Genomic DNA, 14,503 nt, shown 5'->3' with positions numbered 1-14,503 from the left:
AAACCAAGTTTGCATCGAGAGTCAGAGAAGGACAAAGATAACTCGGGGAAAAAAAAAAAAAAGTTAGCACAAAACGAAGGGATTCATAAAAGATTCCAACTTCTATGCAGGCAGTTACAGTTTGAGTGATAGCTGGGTAGGTAAAGCTAGCCATTTAAAGTAGTTGGAATGATCTCATTAGGAGTACCTTACTATGTTGTCTTTACTGGAGGATTTGGGGGCAAGAGTAACATGGCCTTCATGTGCTAACCTAAAGGCAGAGTCGCCATCAATCTTAAAGAGAATCGCCTAGTCTATTGGCTGAGCGAAGGATCGCATGCATTTCGGTGAGAACGGTGGGCCTTTCTAGTCTCTGTTGTTTGTTATCCCTTTTTTTTCTCCCTTCGGACCAATCTCATTCACAGAACATGGGAGAGCTGCTTCCAAGGACAGAAACGTACACATAATCAGTTACTATACTTTTCAGGTTTCACCATTTCTAGTCTTCCTCCACGATATTTACTGATGGTCATGACTTTCTACCATCTCTTTAACTAGGTGGACAGTAAATCAAAACAGTACTATAGATAGAGAGTTGGAGCTGGGACCTGGCTAGGTATGCATTTGGATAAATGCTTACAGATAAGAAACTGTGTTTCAGAAGTCGTTGGTCTCCTGCACAAATTAATTGAGGACAAGTTGTTGATAATGGGTTTGTAGGGTTTCATGCTTGCAGGGAATGGTATGTAGTACTGTAAGCGATTCTTCATTCTTGGGGTCGTGTTTGATAGAAAACAAAAAGGGAAGACAGAAATTGACATTGCTGTATCAGTGCACTAAATATATATTTAGAATATCACTTTCTGAGCCTTAGAACATGGGGAGAGAAGTTTGCTGAATAGAGCCAGGCTAGGAAGATTTTTGTGGTGCACATTTGAAGTAGAACAACTCCTATTTAGTGGTGGCGGTTTCAGCAGGACCACATGGCGGGGAGCCCTTTGTTTTGGAGACACTTCTACTTCAAATGTTGCACTTGTTTGCAAATTGCAATGCTGGATTCCCAAGTCCTAAAATCAAACAAAAATTAAAAAATTACCACCTGGGAAGATAAAGAAATTAGAATACTAGAGAATATATAAATATGCAGTACTACTTCTTGGAGTTGAGAATATAAAGGTATAGGAGTCATGCAAGCAAGAAAGATTCACAGACTCAGGCTTTATTATAATGTTTATAGATCTTGAAAGAAGCTGTGATCGTTTGAAGAAGAAAGGTATGGAGGTCAAAAAACTACCTGTAAAGGTAGCAGTAACTTACACATGGGTTTCTGCAAAACTTTTGTGTACTTTGAGAGACTTTTTGCTTAATGTCACCGAGTCCGCAGAATCACAAGCCCAACAATTACAAAATGCCAAAAGCATCAACAGGATTGTACTGAAGAGTACGCATTATTGTCCGTGATTTCAGGTAGAGAGAGAGAGAGAGAGCTGTAATTATTTCAAGTTAAGCCCCATTGCACCAAATCAGTAGTATTCTGGGAACAAAACTGGGGTTATTGGCTTTTTGTAAAGACAAATTGGTCGAGAAAAGGACGATTCATTGAAAAAGTAATCAGATACTAGAGAGAGAGAGAGAGTGTTTTGAAATTGGAAATTCACCCAGGAAATTAAAGTCCCGTGTAATCCATATCAATGCTGCAAGCCGAGGTAAATGTACAGACGGAAAAGTTTTCTCGCGTGTAAATAACAATTTTTTATATAGCAAAACAATAGTCCAAATTCGAGCAACTACCAATAACATGACCTCAACTTGAAACCAAGTGTGACCGAAGTGACCCAAACAAAACATATCGGACAGCAAACATGATGAAGAACCTTGAGAAATATATAACTACTTTTGTGTGTGCGTGAGAGAGAGAGAGAGAGTGAGTGAGAGAGTGAGGGTCCATGGTGTCAACAGGAGGGCCAACAGAGAAGAGTAAACCCAATGGGCTTGGCTCCCACCATGTCCTTGCAACTTACACACACCCACAAAACACCCGAGATCTGTCCTTTGCTCCCACCAGCCACATGATCTCTCTCTCTCTCTCTCTCTCTCTCTCTCTCTCTCTCCACCTTGATCATAAATACCACCATAACCCCCCGCCCCTACCATCAATCCATCACCAGCTAGCACCTCTTCTTCGGTTCTTCCTTAGCTTCCCGTATCTCCCTTGCTCTAAACCACCACTTCTCTCAACTTCCAAAATGGCCATTAAAAGGTCTAATAAACTCCCTCAAACTGCACTTCTCAAGCAAATCCTCAAAAGATGTTCGAGCTTGGGAAAGAAACATGGCTACGACGAGGATGGCCTTCCGCTGGACGTCCCAAAAGGCCATTTTGCTGTCTATGTTGGCGAAAAGAGAAGTAGGTACATTGTCCCAATTTCATTCTTGACTCACCCTGAGTTCCAATGTCTCCTCCGCCAAGCTGAAGAAGAATTCGGCTTTGATCACGATATGGGCCTCACCATTCCCTGCGAAGAAGTCGTTTTCCGCTCTCTAACCTCCATGCTAAGATGAAAAGAGATGGAGAACTTGATGGGTTTTCTTTGAGAAGATGACTAAGATGAAGCAGCAGTTTCTGCTTCTCTTTTTTTAACATCTTTCTCCTCTCCATTTTTCGACGTTCATGATTTTTTTCTCTCTCAGTTTGTCGCCCTTTTTTTGTTAGGGAACCATTTGGGTTTTTATGTTCAATGACTCTAACGTAAACGCTTGGACATTTTATGGGTTGGAGAATATGTAAAGGTTTGAGATTTTCCTCACAGAGGTGGGTACTGTTACGCCCTGTGAGAGAAGTTGTTTAATGGAAGCAATGGTGATTTGCCTGTGCTAGCTTTTCAATGTTTCATCTCTCTCTCTCTCTCTCTCTCTGAGTCATGCACTGTAGATTATGCTGTGTATGATAGTACTTTAAGATAATTTACCTGGCGTTCAATTTAGGCAAAAACAAGATATTAAAGTCAAATCAAATCAAGAGTACCTAAAAACCATAATAAAAGACGTATCCGAAAGGATATAGCACACAAACAGCCTTAGCTTGTCAGAGAATGTGGGGTACTTAATAATGTACGGATCATCTGGTTATTATTATCAGGCTTGAAGATTTTTTTTTATTTTTTATTTTTTCCCCCTTTCTATGATTTGAGAGTGCCCGGCCGATCACTCGATCGACTCTTCAAAAAAAAAAAAAAATAGCCAATAATAAACTTCCAACATTTTTAAAGCATCGATCTTTACATGCATGATGTGATTGAGAAAAGTTGAAGGACCATCTTCATTTCAATAAATGCCATCTTTGAAATTAGTTTGCTAATTACATGATGCATCGTGCAGCATGCAAGTGGAATAATAATTCTTGTAGGTTTAATCCCATGGATCGTACTTTATTAGTACTACTTGTTACGATAAATGCATGGTCAGCTAAGTCAATATATTGCATATATGAATTGAATATAAAACTCCGTTTTCAAAAGGCTTTTCTGTTCATTCGACGGCACCTATTTAATTAAGTGGTGCTATCTTGCCCGTAGCTCGAGGATTCCTCGGTTCCCGATAAGGTTATTAGGCTTTTTATTCATTTTTTATATTATTAAACATTTTTTAAAAAAAAAAATTATATCGAGCCCGGATAACAAGCATTTCCCTAGCTATTTAATTTTCTCTTAACTGATTATCTTATCTATTCCGATACAGAAAAATGGCAGGATCGGACTCACTTTTTAGCATTGACTCTACTATATATGGTCTTGTTTTTGAAGTGTTGAAATTAAAATTAAAAATTAAAAAAAATATTATTAGAATATATTTTTTTAATATTATTTATATTTAAAAATTTAAAAAAATAAAATAAGATGAGATGAAAAGAATTATAAAAATAAATAAAGAATAAATTTTACAAATTTCTATCATCGGTCGGCTATGTACGTTGACAGGGTACATACGCCATCAACTTTTGACGCACTGAGTCAAAAGAGTAAATAGCTGATCAGAAGCCGGGCACTTGATAATGAGTACCATATATGCAGGGTAATCAATTGCAGCTACCAGAAATTTTAACGAAAAAAACAAAACGAGGGTTTAAATGAAATTTTAGAAAATGTAGTGGTATTTCTCTCCAACTGTAATATGAATATTGTTAGAAAGTAATATTTGAAAAACATGAACATGATCATGTGCACAAGACATTTACGGTTCCGAATGTGCAAGAATGTCGTCAAATGATCAGGTTCTGTTACACCATTTTGAGCGTATAGATTCATGATAATTCATGCAGTAGTAACAGTCATCTTGATTTGTATCGCGTCCTCCTGGATATCACCAAAGTCAGCTCAGGTACGTGTTAGCCAGCCTACCCCCCATGTTCTTTGATTTCTGCTTGTAAATCTAAAGGTAGCGGTTAAAGTTTATATACTTTTTTACCTTTAGAAAAAAAGAACGAAGATAAAATACCCCACGGATGGCCTGCATGAACTCTCTCTCTCTCTCTCTCTCTTCTTCCTTTTGGGACAAATGGAAAAACTAAGCCATGCATGGATTACAATTTGCGTGCTACTCTATCTCTCTCTCTCAACACTAACTGACATTTCGGTGACAAAGGCTCCAAAGCATCATCGAGCCATAGATTCTTTTGCATGCCTGAGTAACTGCTTTATTATTATTATTATTTTCCACGTAGTAGGACCAGCAGGGGGGGAAACAAAAAGCCTGCCTCTGGTTAGCTGGTCCTCTTTTCATTATTAGTGCATCTTTTGGTTCTTTACCTCACAGCCACAAAGTGTTCTGACACCCACACCTGGCCTACAGTCTCTTCCAGCATATAACTGCTTCTCAATCAAAAGAATATCTTCTGCATGCAGCCCAAAATCCATATTTGAGAATTCCAACCTCACAAAGAAGAAAGGAAAAAAAAAAAAACTCTCCCACATTATAAATTGCCCTTGGTACTGGTGTTCTTCATGCCCACCACCCCCAACAGTACCCCTGATCTCTTTTCATGGGCAAAACTTGTCTGGACCATGAATAATTATGTAACACACTTGATCTGTTTCTTTGGCTCAGAAAATAAAGAAAAGGCCTTGAAAATCTTTCAAGTTCGAGTATATATCTTTTTAAAAATCATTACCCCATTGAATCTCAGCGTGGGAAAGAGCTAGATAGGACATATATATGGATATTGCTATCATAACCTAGGGGAAGAAAATCTTACAACTTTGAAGTACTGATTCTCACTTGAAAATTCATGATATAGCCAATGAATTAACATGATCTTTCTCATGTACCAAAATGGGTCCTAGCTAGCTGCATGCTAGAGTGATCTGATTCTCTATTCGGATCCACAGACCAGTCATGTGTACGACGTTTACTTTGTAATCATGGCAGTTAATTATTAATTATTGACTATTATTAACGTTTAGATGATGATTAAGCATGCTGAATATATAAGCATACCTAATAATTATTACAAACTGTTATTCCATAGGACTATATATATATATCCACGACCAAATCAATAGCAATGCATGGAACTTTTGACGAATATAGTTGGGGGACACAATAATTCCAATAATTTAATGCGTTGATTGATGAAGAAGTGATTGTCTTTCACATCAATTTCTGAAAAAAGAGCTGGATAGTTACATCCAAGCTGCTAGCTAGACGTACTAGTTTACAGTTGGCTACACGTTCCTTCTGTATTTTGTCCCAAATGTCCCACCCATGCACGTTCTTTGTAATTTCCTCGAAGGAGCGCCCTTTTCTACTAAATTCCACGTCCTCCTCATATTAAGCCCATGTTTAAGAATATAATATAATTGTTTTCAAATATTTTCACAATAATTTATTATTATTCATAAATTATTTCGTTGTTATTCATATATATCTACTCTTAATTAGTATCTAAATCGAGCATATTTAATTCTCATCCAAAACAGAAATAAGCGCGCACTTCATGCACAGTTAGCTACAATATCTAAGAACATTGATCAAATGCTCTGCTAAGAATTTTGGATGTCCGGTCAGATGGCTCCAACCACGTGAATCTATATTGGAAAGTTTTTTCAGTCAAGACAGGTTATTTCCTCGCCCCTATCAATCTATCTCAAACAGGAATCCATGACAATTCAAGGGAACGACACAAACACGTTGTTTTGTCCGGCAGAGTTTGGACTACCGTGTTGATTTAATTATGATTTGAATCGACTGTCCTGCTTAATTGAATTGAATTGATATCCAAGAACCCACACACACACACACATATATATATATACACTAATTTTAATAGATCAAGTTGACCAAGCCGGCAGAGATATTAGTGCAATTTGACATTAATGCCTATTCAATAATCCCTTTTTAAATACGACATATGCTCTGACAGAACAAGCACAGCTTCCTTTCTTGACTGGTTTTCTCTTATTTTCCATGGACTTTGCAAGCCAGTGATCCATAAAAAAATACAAATAACGTCACTCAAGAATTCAGGGGAAATAAAAATAACCCGTATGTATGGATCATATAGATCATGATGATATATATATATATATATATATATATATATATTCTAGACTGAAGATCAACTTGATCGAATATTGCTGGTATATGCAGATTTTGATCAGAATCTCAAAGTTTCCTTTTTTGGAGTACGTGCAACGTACTATCTATTTGCTTATAGATTAACAAGAATAACTTGATCATCTAAATTAACTGTTTCGATCCTCACAAATATTCCTGACGTTCATACCCAACAATGCAATTTTGGAGAAGAAATTCACATAATGAACATGGACGACTATATAAAATGTTATGGGTATTGGATAAGATAAAAAGGATATACATATATATATATGCATGCATGCCTTCGATCTTTTAGGTTGATCTTTCGCTCTGCGTGCGTCGTACATGTGTACTGCGCATGCATGTTTTCGTTGTTGTTAAATCGTTGTCGATATATCTCATTGTTTTGTTTATGTTTTTTCTTCCCCTGAGTTGTATTTTAAACTGTTTCTTTGAGTTGGTTGAAAGCATTGAAAGCTACTTGTGAGGTCGAGGTGGAGATTGGACAGGCAAATATATATATATATATAATATGTGTATATATATGCTAGCTAGCTTGTGGGGATGGAAGACATGCCGGGGCCAGGGCTAGCTCAAGATATGTATAATATGGTGAAGGGATACTACGAGCGTGTGTTGTCGGGTGCTAGCTTCTCTTTGATCTACGTCTCGTTTTCAACTTTTGCATGCATTTTTCCCCTCCACATGACAGTGTCGACATTGAACCTACATTTTCTTACCAACGTCCCTATTCAATGGAAATTAATTAATTACGGCGTGATTGAGCCTACGTATATATATGCAATTCAAGCTAATTAACGATCTGAATTAATTCCTATATTATATATTTTTTCAAATCCTTCGATTCTAACGCAAAACTACTCTTTCGGCAGGGGCCAGTTTCAATTTCCAATATTTACCAACCAGCATCGGAAAACATACAAGATAAGCAAAACCATCTTACTTTTTGTCGTTGTTTTCGTCGTTTTGAAACTAATTAAAGCATTAACTGGAATTATAAAATGGTTGGAATTCCTAATAAATTAATATGGTGGTTCAGCGAATCACTCCGACTTAATTTTATAGGCCCCATCGAAGGAAAACCCAATTTAAAGGCCAGTGTTAATGGATGCATTGGATGGTGTAGAAAACGACCCCGTTTGGCTCGGAACTTCATTTTCAAAGTGAGGAATATTTTATGAGGAATTATATCCATCAGTTCCTATTCAGTTCACATCTCAGATTTAGAATTTTTTTTCGTAGAATATGAGATGTTTTTAAGGTGTGAACTAATGAAAAAATTCATTCCCGAAAATGTCCATTAATACCTTTAGAGTGAATCAGGATCAGGGACAAAATTGTCTTCCTAGAAAAGTACGAATCTGTACTGGTCCTTACGGAATCTACTCTATGTTTGGGGTGGTCAGGGAAATTATAAACTCACCCGCCTCCCATCCATAGAAACAGTAACAGCAGCAGCAACAGCAAATTATAATGAAGTGACGGACGAAAGGTATTGTTGTAAATTGTAATCTAGTGGACCGTCAGATATCCACTGCAAATCCCGACCGCATCACCAATGTTGGGGATAAGTCGCACGTGATTTGTACCCCCACACAATATGGCCCCCTGCATATTACCAAAAATGGGCTTGATCCAGGATCCGTTGGACCAAGCTGGACCCATAGAATGCATCCGACCCGTACATGCTTGCTAAAGTAACGAGGCTACTATATTGACCAAGATTCTTTCGAAAGAGAATATTGTACAATATTACTCGTTATATCTATTTTTTTAATATGATAACATTTGTACTTAATTTCATAAAGCATTTCGCATTATAATGATTATATTTTTCTATCCCATGGAATTATCATAATTAATTTGTTTCCATATTAATGTATCGATAATTAACGATGAGCCATGTTTATTGTAATATTCACATTATTCTCTAAAACTTGAATTAATGATTTTTAGCAGGAAAACTATACCCATATAATCATTTCTACAACTTTTTACATAATAATGTTCTAAATTAGTGGTATTTTTATAAACAAATTAAAAAAAATAGTAAAGTTTTATTAAAATATTCGATTGTATACAAAATTATACATGCATTATTATTCTTTTATAATCTATTAAAGTATCATATAGTTTTTTTATATTTAAGGAAGAGTTGACGATAAACTAATATCATAATAAGAAAATGTTGTGTGTCTTGAAAAAGTCTCCCGATACATTTTATTTTTTTTTTTATTTTTATTTAGTAATTAAAGAAATATTTTTTAAAAATATCGTATTTTTTTAAACAAATATTTAAGATTATTAAAAAAATTACATACAAAAAAGAAGATGAATTGGACTGATCGGGGGACCCAAAAGATGTAGCTGTAGTGCCATCCATCGTAATAACGCGTGAAATTTAAGGAGGGTGAGATTTGAAGATAAATAATTAATTAATATTAAAAAAAAAAAACTTTCAAGGGCCAATGGTGACACATAAATGATGCCTGAAAAGACTTACAAGGGCCGTACGAAAAAGGTCTTTTAGGAAAGCTGGCACGCAGCAGATGGTGAATGATCAATGATCAATGAACTGTACTTCAGTCGGCCCAATCCATGTGTGTCTCCCGTCTGATCTCGTTTCTATTTAAAATTCATTTTAATTCATTTTATTTTATTATTATAATTTTTTTAAATTTTTACATAAAATATAATAAATAATTTAATTTTTTTAAATTTCAAAATAATTTTTTTTAATTTTTATTTAAAATATAATAAATAATTTAACTTTTATTCTATTATTCACAAATTATCTCGACTTATCTCAACTCATCTCTAAATTTAAATCACTGTTAAATTCACTTCAACGTGTTGAATGCTGATAAAATTTTTAAAAAAATACTATATAAAGAAGTGTTATACCACACATGATGACACATTTATTTAATTAATATATTGTTTATTATTATGTTTTCGTTTAATTAAACACACATATTTAGGTATAAAGATAGAAAGATAAAAATAATTATTTATTAGGCAAAATTTGTGATACAAGACTTTCACGTACAAATTTTCAAAATTTTATACAGGCAAATTTTGTGAAAGTATTTTTAAAAAATAAGATCTATTACAAGAATAATTTCTTAAAATATGTCTATTTTTTTAAAAGAGTATCGATACACACAATATATTTTTATAATATATTTTATAAAAATATTATAAAATAAAAATATTTTTATAAAAAATTTTACAAAATTATCTCTCATTTAATATATTGTTATAAAATGTGTTATAAAAAATATTATATATATATTAATTTTTTTTTTTAAATTCTTTCCAAAACTTACCCACTTTAAACTTATATAAAATATTACTCAATAATTTTTTTTCTTTTTTATGATCAGTAAAAAAAGAAAAGAAAAACTGTGTAATCATGAGGTACGGAGGAGGTGGGGTCTCCTCGAAAAGCTTATCTCCAAAAAAGAGTGTTTGAGAAAGACGCTCCCATCTAAATCATTCTTTCCCAAAGCTTATCTTCAAATTAATAATGCAATAAACTTTAACAACTTGTACTGCTGTTTTCTTTATAACATAATTTGGTGCTTCCTTCACTTAATTCAAAAGCACATAAAAAGCCGTCTTTGATTCCCATCATGGGGTTTCCTTCTGTCCGAGCTGGAGAAAACCGACCATTGATTTTGATTCTCCTCATCACCAATCCAATGTCTTTTGTGTTTTTATTACCTTTATGAATCAGCATTTGGATGCCCAATAAACGTTGATATGTCTAATTTCCAGACCTACTCAATTGTAGTCAAGCCCATCGATTTCAAAACATATAACTCTGGACAACATTTTAGATTCCTTAGTTTAAGTTAAGAGTAAAGATAGATGATATTTACAGTTTTAGAATATACAAGTTATACACAATTTTTTAAAAAAAATAGATAAATTTAAAATTTACATAAAAAAATACTTTTTAATGATAAATTTCACTTTTTTAAAAAAAGTGCATGGCTTGCACATCTTAAAAATTATCTAACATTTTTCTAAAATAAGATTAAAAAATTATCGAGATTTGAATTTAAGACAACAATCTAAATATGAAAAATATAAATTCATAAAAAGAGATCTATTTAATCACTTCTCATTTAATTTTACAATTCATCTCATTTAATTATTATAATTTTTTTAAATTTTTATATAAAATTTATTTTAATAATATTTTATTCAATTTTTAAATTTAATCACGTACAGTCTCATTTCAACAAAATAGTAGATGGGCCTGATAATAAAGGTTGGTTTCTCTTTTCTAAGCAGGGAAGATTGTGGTAAGATCACTTATCCCAACATTAAAGTTGACAAGAAATGAATATCATGAAAGTTAATTGGAAGATTGTTTGACAACAAAACTAAGAACGTAGAATCCAACTAAAACAATTGAATGTAAAACTAACAAATTAAAGTATGAAAGTCACCTCCATCATCAAAAAGAGACCACACTATCTAACGTCTCTTCTACGTCTTAAATGTCTTCTGAATTATCCAAAAATCAGTTTTCAGTCATTTCTCTCTATCTCTATCTCGTTCATTGATAGAGACAAAGAACTAACTAGAAGAAGATTACCCTCTTTTGTACTCTCTCTGAATACAACCTCGTCGTTGTCCCAATAAGTATGTACATTAATGTCTCGTACGTACGTACCTATGATCACCCAATGCAGGCAGCACTTACGTTAAGGTTACGCTGAGATTTCCAACTGTTTAATTTTCAACGGAAATTAAATAAAAATAATACTTACAGTAATTAGTGCGTAAATATTACGTAATTATTTTTAAAAAAATAAATAAATATAATATCCACATGAAAAATAATTTTTTAATAGTAGATTTCATTCTTTTCAAAATAATTACACGATATTTATACACTTCACGACTGTATGTAAAATTACTCAAAACTAAATCATACTATTATTATATTACTAGTAGCTTGTGTCCAATTTCAAATCTCAATAATACAACATCTTAGTGTGATCCACCTCATCATGATCATTTGACAAAACCAGTTAATGTCTTTGAAATAACATGGCTATATATATATATATATATATATATACACACACTTAACCGAAGGTGGAGTGCAGCTCAATAGCTAGAAGAAGAAGGAAAAAAAAAAAAAAAAGTTGAAAGAAACAACGTAGATTCAAAAAGCAAACTAAGTATAATTTGTTAAGAATATAATATTAATAATTAAAATTTATATCTTCTTATTAACTTAAATTTTTTAGATAAGTGATGATCATTTTACATGTTTTCATAACAGAAATATTGAGTTCGAACTCTGACTTCACGCTACCTCTTTCGATTAAATATTTCACGTGTTAGGCTCACTTGTTAAGGGAGAGTTTGATTCACACGTGAATAATAATGTTAAAAATATAATACAAATAATTAAAATTAAATTCTTATAATCTATTTTAATTTTTGAGATAAATGATAATTTAACTAGATATATGATAAAAAAAAAAAAAAGGAATGTTTTTTTCTTTTTCATTCTTAATTATATTTTGTTTTCTTAAATAAGATCGAGCCATGTTGAAACAATTAAAGTTCCACTATGTAGAGATCTGGTGGGCTCAAAATCTCTAGGCTCTCGACTTTAGTAGACCAACCACTCATTCTTTATAATATGGATCTACTCTTTTGGTTGAGTAGTTTTCAAAAGTTGCAAAGTTTTCTATTAAATAATAATAACAGGGTTGAATGTCGAATCAATCCTTTAGGAAATTGAATATAAAAAAAATACACTAAACAATTGAGAAGGAAAATGAAGAGAATTATGGGTGAGATTGTCTCAAATTGAAAAAAATTAATATTATTTTTATTTTAAAATTAAAAAAAATTAAATTGCTTATTTTATGTTATGTGAAAATTTAAAAAAATTATAATAATTAAATAAAATAAAAAGAGGAGAGAATAATTGACAAAAATGACATATCTGAATTCTAGAGTGTCTCATAGTGCTCCGCCGAATGATGACACCACAGACATTATGACTGGCGCTATTCCTCTTCTCTTCACACTTTTTTTTTTTTTTTTTTTTTGACTCCAAGAGCCAAATTTTGACTTGACACTCGACATTATTAGTTTCTTTAAAGTAACATCCGGTTTTCCCAACGGCTACGAAATAATGCGATCTACCCATAAATAAAAAAGAAAATAATTTTATGTTTTTGGAGCATAATAATTTTACGAGAAATAATTATTTCAATTTGTTTTTTTTATAAAAATAAATTATATATATAATAAAATTATTTTATAAAATAAAATACATCTAACATAAATCATATTTTATTTTTATAAAATTGTGCAACTGTAGTATATTTTAATGCTATTATAAATAACCATTTATCCTCTTTAAGACATTCCGGGGATTCGAATTTCAATCAAGACGAGATATCTATGAAATTAGGCACAAGTCCAAGAACATCCAGCACATCTATCTACCAACGGAGACGATCCCTCCTTCAAAATTAGGCAGCTGAACAATTCTTTGGCCAGATTTATGCACAAAATCAGCCAATCTATGTATTTGTATTTGTATATATAAGTATTAGTTGGGAAGTACACAAAATGGCCAATAAATACATTAAACCAAACAAAAACAAAAAACAAATTTTGATAGCATCTCAGCAATTCCTACAATCACTTCGTCAAATTCTTTACAGGAGATAATAATCAGAGAATAATAACATGATCTTCATCACTTTCAACTCGAGCCGACTTGGTGTTATAGCCAAGCTTGAATCAAAGAGGTAGCCCCCTACGCAAGTAAGTAACTATACTATGAAATCCCTAAAACTGGATGGTCATTTTAGTTCGCTCAACTCGGTCACTTCGCTGAGCTCCGGGCCAACCAGAATTTCACTCGGGAGTTACTTCAGCATATTGATTTGTCAGAAGAGACGTGAAGCAACGGCCGAGATTCGCCCAAGAAGTCAAGATGGCTCCGGATGTCCACATGGCAACGCCTTTGAAAATCTTCGAGACTCGAGAACCGAGCCGATTCGGACCTCGACACAACTCGGAGGACCTCCTCGAAGAGCGACTCGTCGCAAGGGATCGCCAGAGGGCCCTGGTTCGAGAACCCGTACTCCTCCTCGGCTTGCACGAGGAGCCTCTTGAAGATGGGGTGGTTCAGGTGCGTCGCGCGCACGATGAATCTCTTGCAACTGGTGCCCACACAAACCGCCACGTGACCGGCGGGAACATCGGACGGAGCGCGGGAGGCTGTGATGCGTGACTTCAGGCGCCACCGCCGGAGCATCTGACGAACCCTTACAATGCGACGGATGTTGTTGCATTTTCCTAGCCCTGGCGACATTTTCTGGGGGAAAGTGAGGGAAAGAAGAGTGGGAAAGTGAGGTTGACGGAGAAAAAGACGCTGCTTAGTGCTTACTGGCTACTGCTGGTTCGAGGTAGTTGAGAAATGCTTAATAACCTGAACGGTATTTATACATGATATAGCAGAGGAAGAGTGCGCCTAAAGTTGGAGAGAATTACGAGATTCGCTGTCTAAACCATTTGGTAGTACATAGGATTAGTGTACTATTCAGTACTAAATAATCTTTACTTTCTCGAGTGAAGTTGATGTTTTATTAATATTATTATTACCGGAAGTGTTGGGCCACCAACGATCACTTTATGCTCAATTATTTTCTCTAAAATAAAATAAATTACATTTTGAAATATTTTTCCTTAACTTAGAACTAATAGTAAAATAGTTTGAGTGAAAATATTTTATTGAGTTTTAAAAAATAAGAGATAAAAAATTGAATAAAAATATCATAAGGTTAACAAATTATTTAAATATAATTTTCTTAATATAATTTTTTAAAATTTGTAAAAGTTATATTAATTTTTATAAT

General features: G+C 33.6%; 2 protein-coding genes across 2 annotated transcripts; one reads left to right on the top strand and one right to left on the bottom strand.

Moving 5' to 3' along the window:
- Window positions 1-2,068: 2,068 nt before the first annotated feature.
- LOC121254830 (auxin-responsive protein SAUR50-like) lies at window positions 2,069-2,855 on the top strand. Its single transcript, XM_041155014.1, has one exon. It carries the CDS (start codon window positions 2,226-2,228, stop codon window positions 2,538-2,540), a length of 315 nt encoding a protein of 104 aa, XP_041010948.1. The 5' UTR covers window positions 2,069-2,225; the 3' UTR covers window positions 2,541-2,855.
- Window positions 2,856-13,150: 10,295 nt separating this feature from the next.
- LOC121254831 (indole-3-acetic acid-induced protein ARG7-like) lies at window positions 13,151-14,089 on the bottom strand. Its single transcript, XM_041155015.1, has one exon. The coding sequence runs from the start codon at window positions 13,957-13,959 to the stop codon at window positions 13,516-13,518; it is 444 nt and encodes a 147-aa protein (XP_041010949.1). The 5' UTR covers window positions 13,960-14,089; the 3' UTR covers window positions 13,151-13,515.
- Window positions 14,090-14,503: the final 414 nt, after the last annotated feature.

Source organism: Juglans microcarpa x Juglans regia, chromosome 3D (assembly GCF_004785595.1).
Source record: "Juglans microcarpa x Juglans regia isolate MS1-56 chromosome 3D, Jm3101_v1.0, whole genome shotgun sequence".
Lineage (NCBI taxonomy): Eukaryota > Viridiplantae > Streptophyta > Magnoliopsida > Fagales > Juglandaceae > Juglans > Juglans microcarpa x Juglans regia.
The sequence above is the reverse complement of the archived record's forward strand: the minus strand, read 5'-3'. Positions and strand labels throughout refer to the sequence as shown.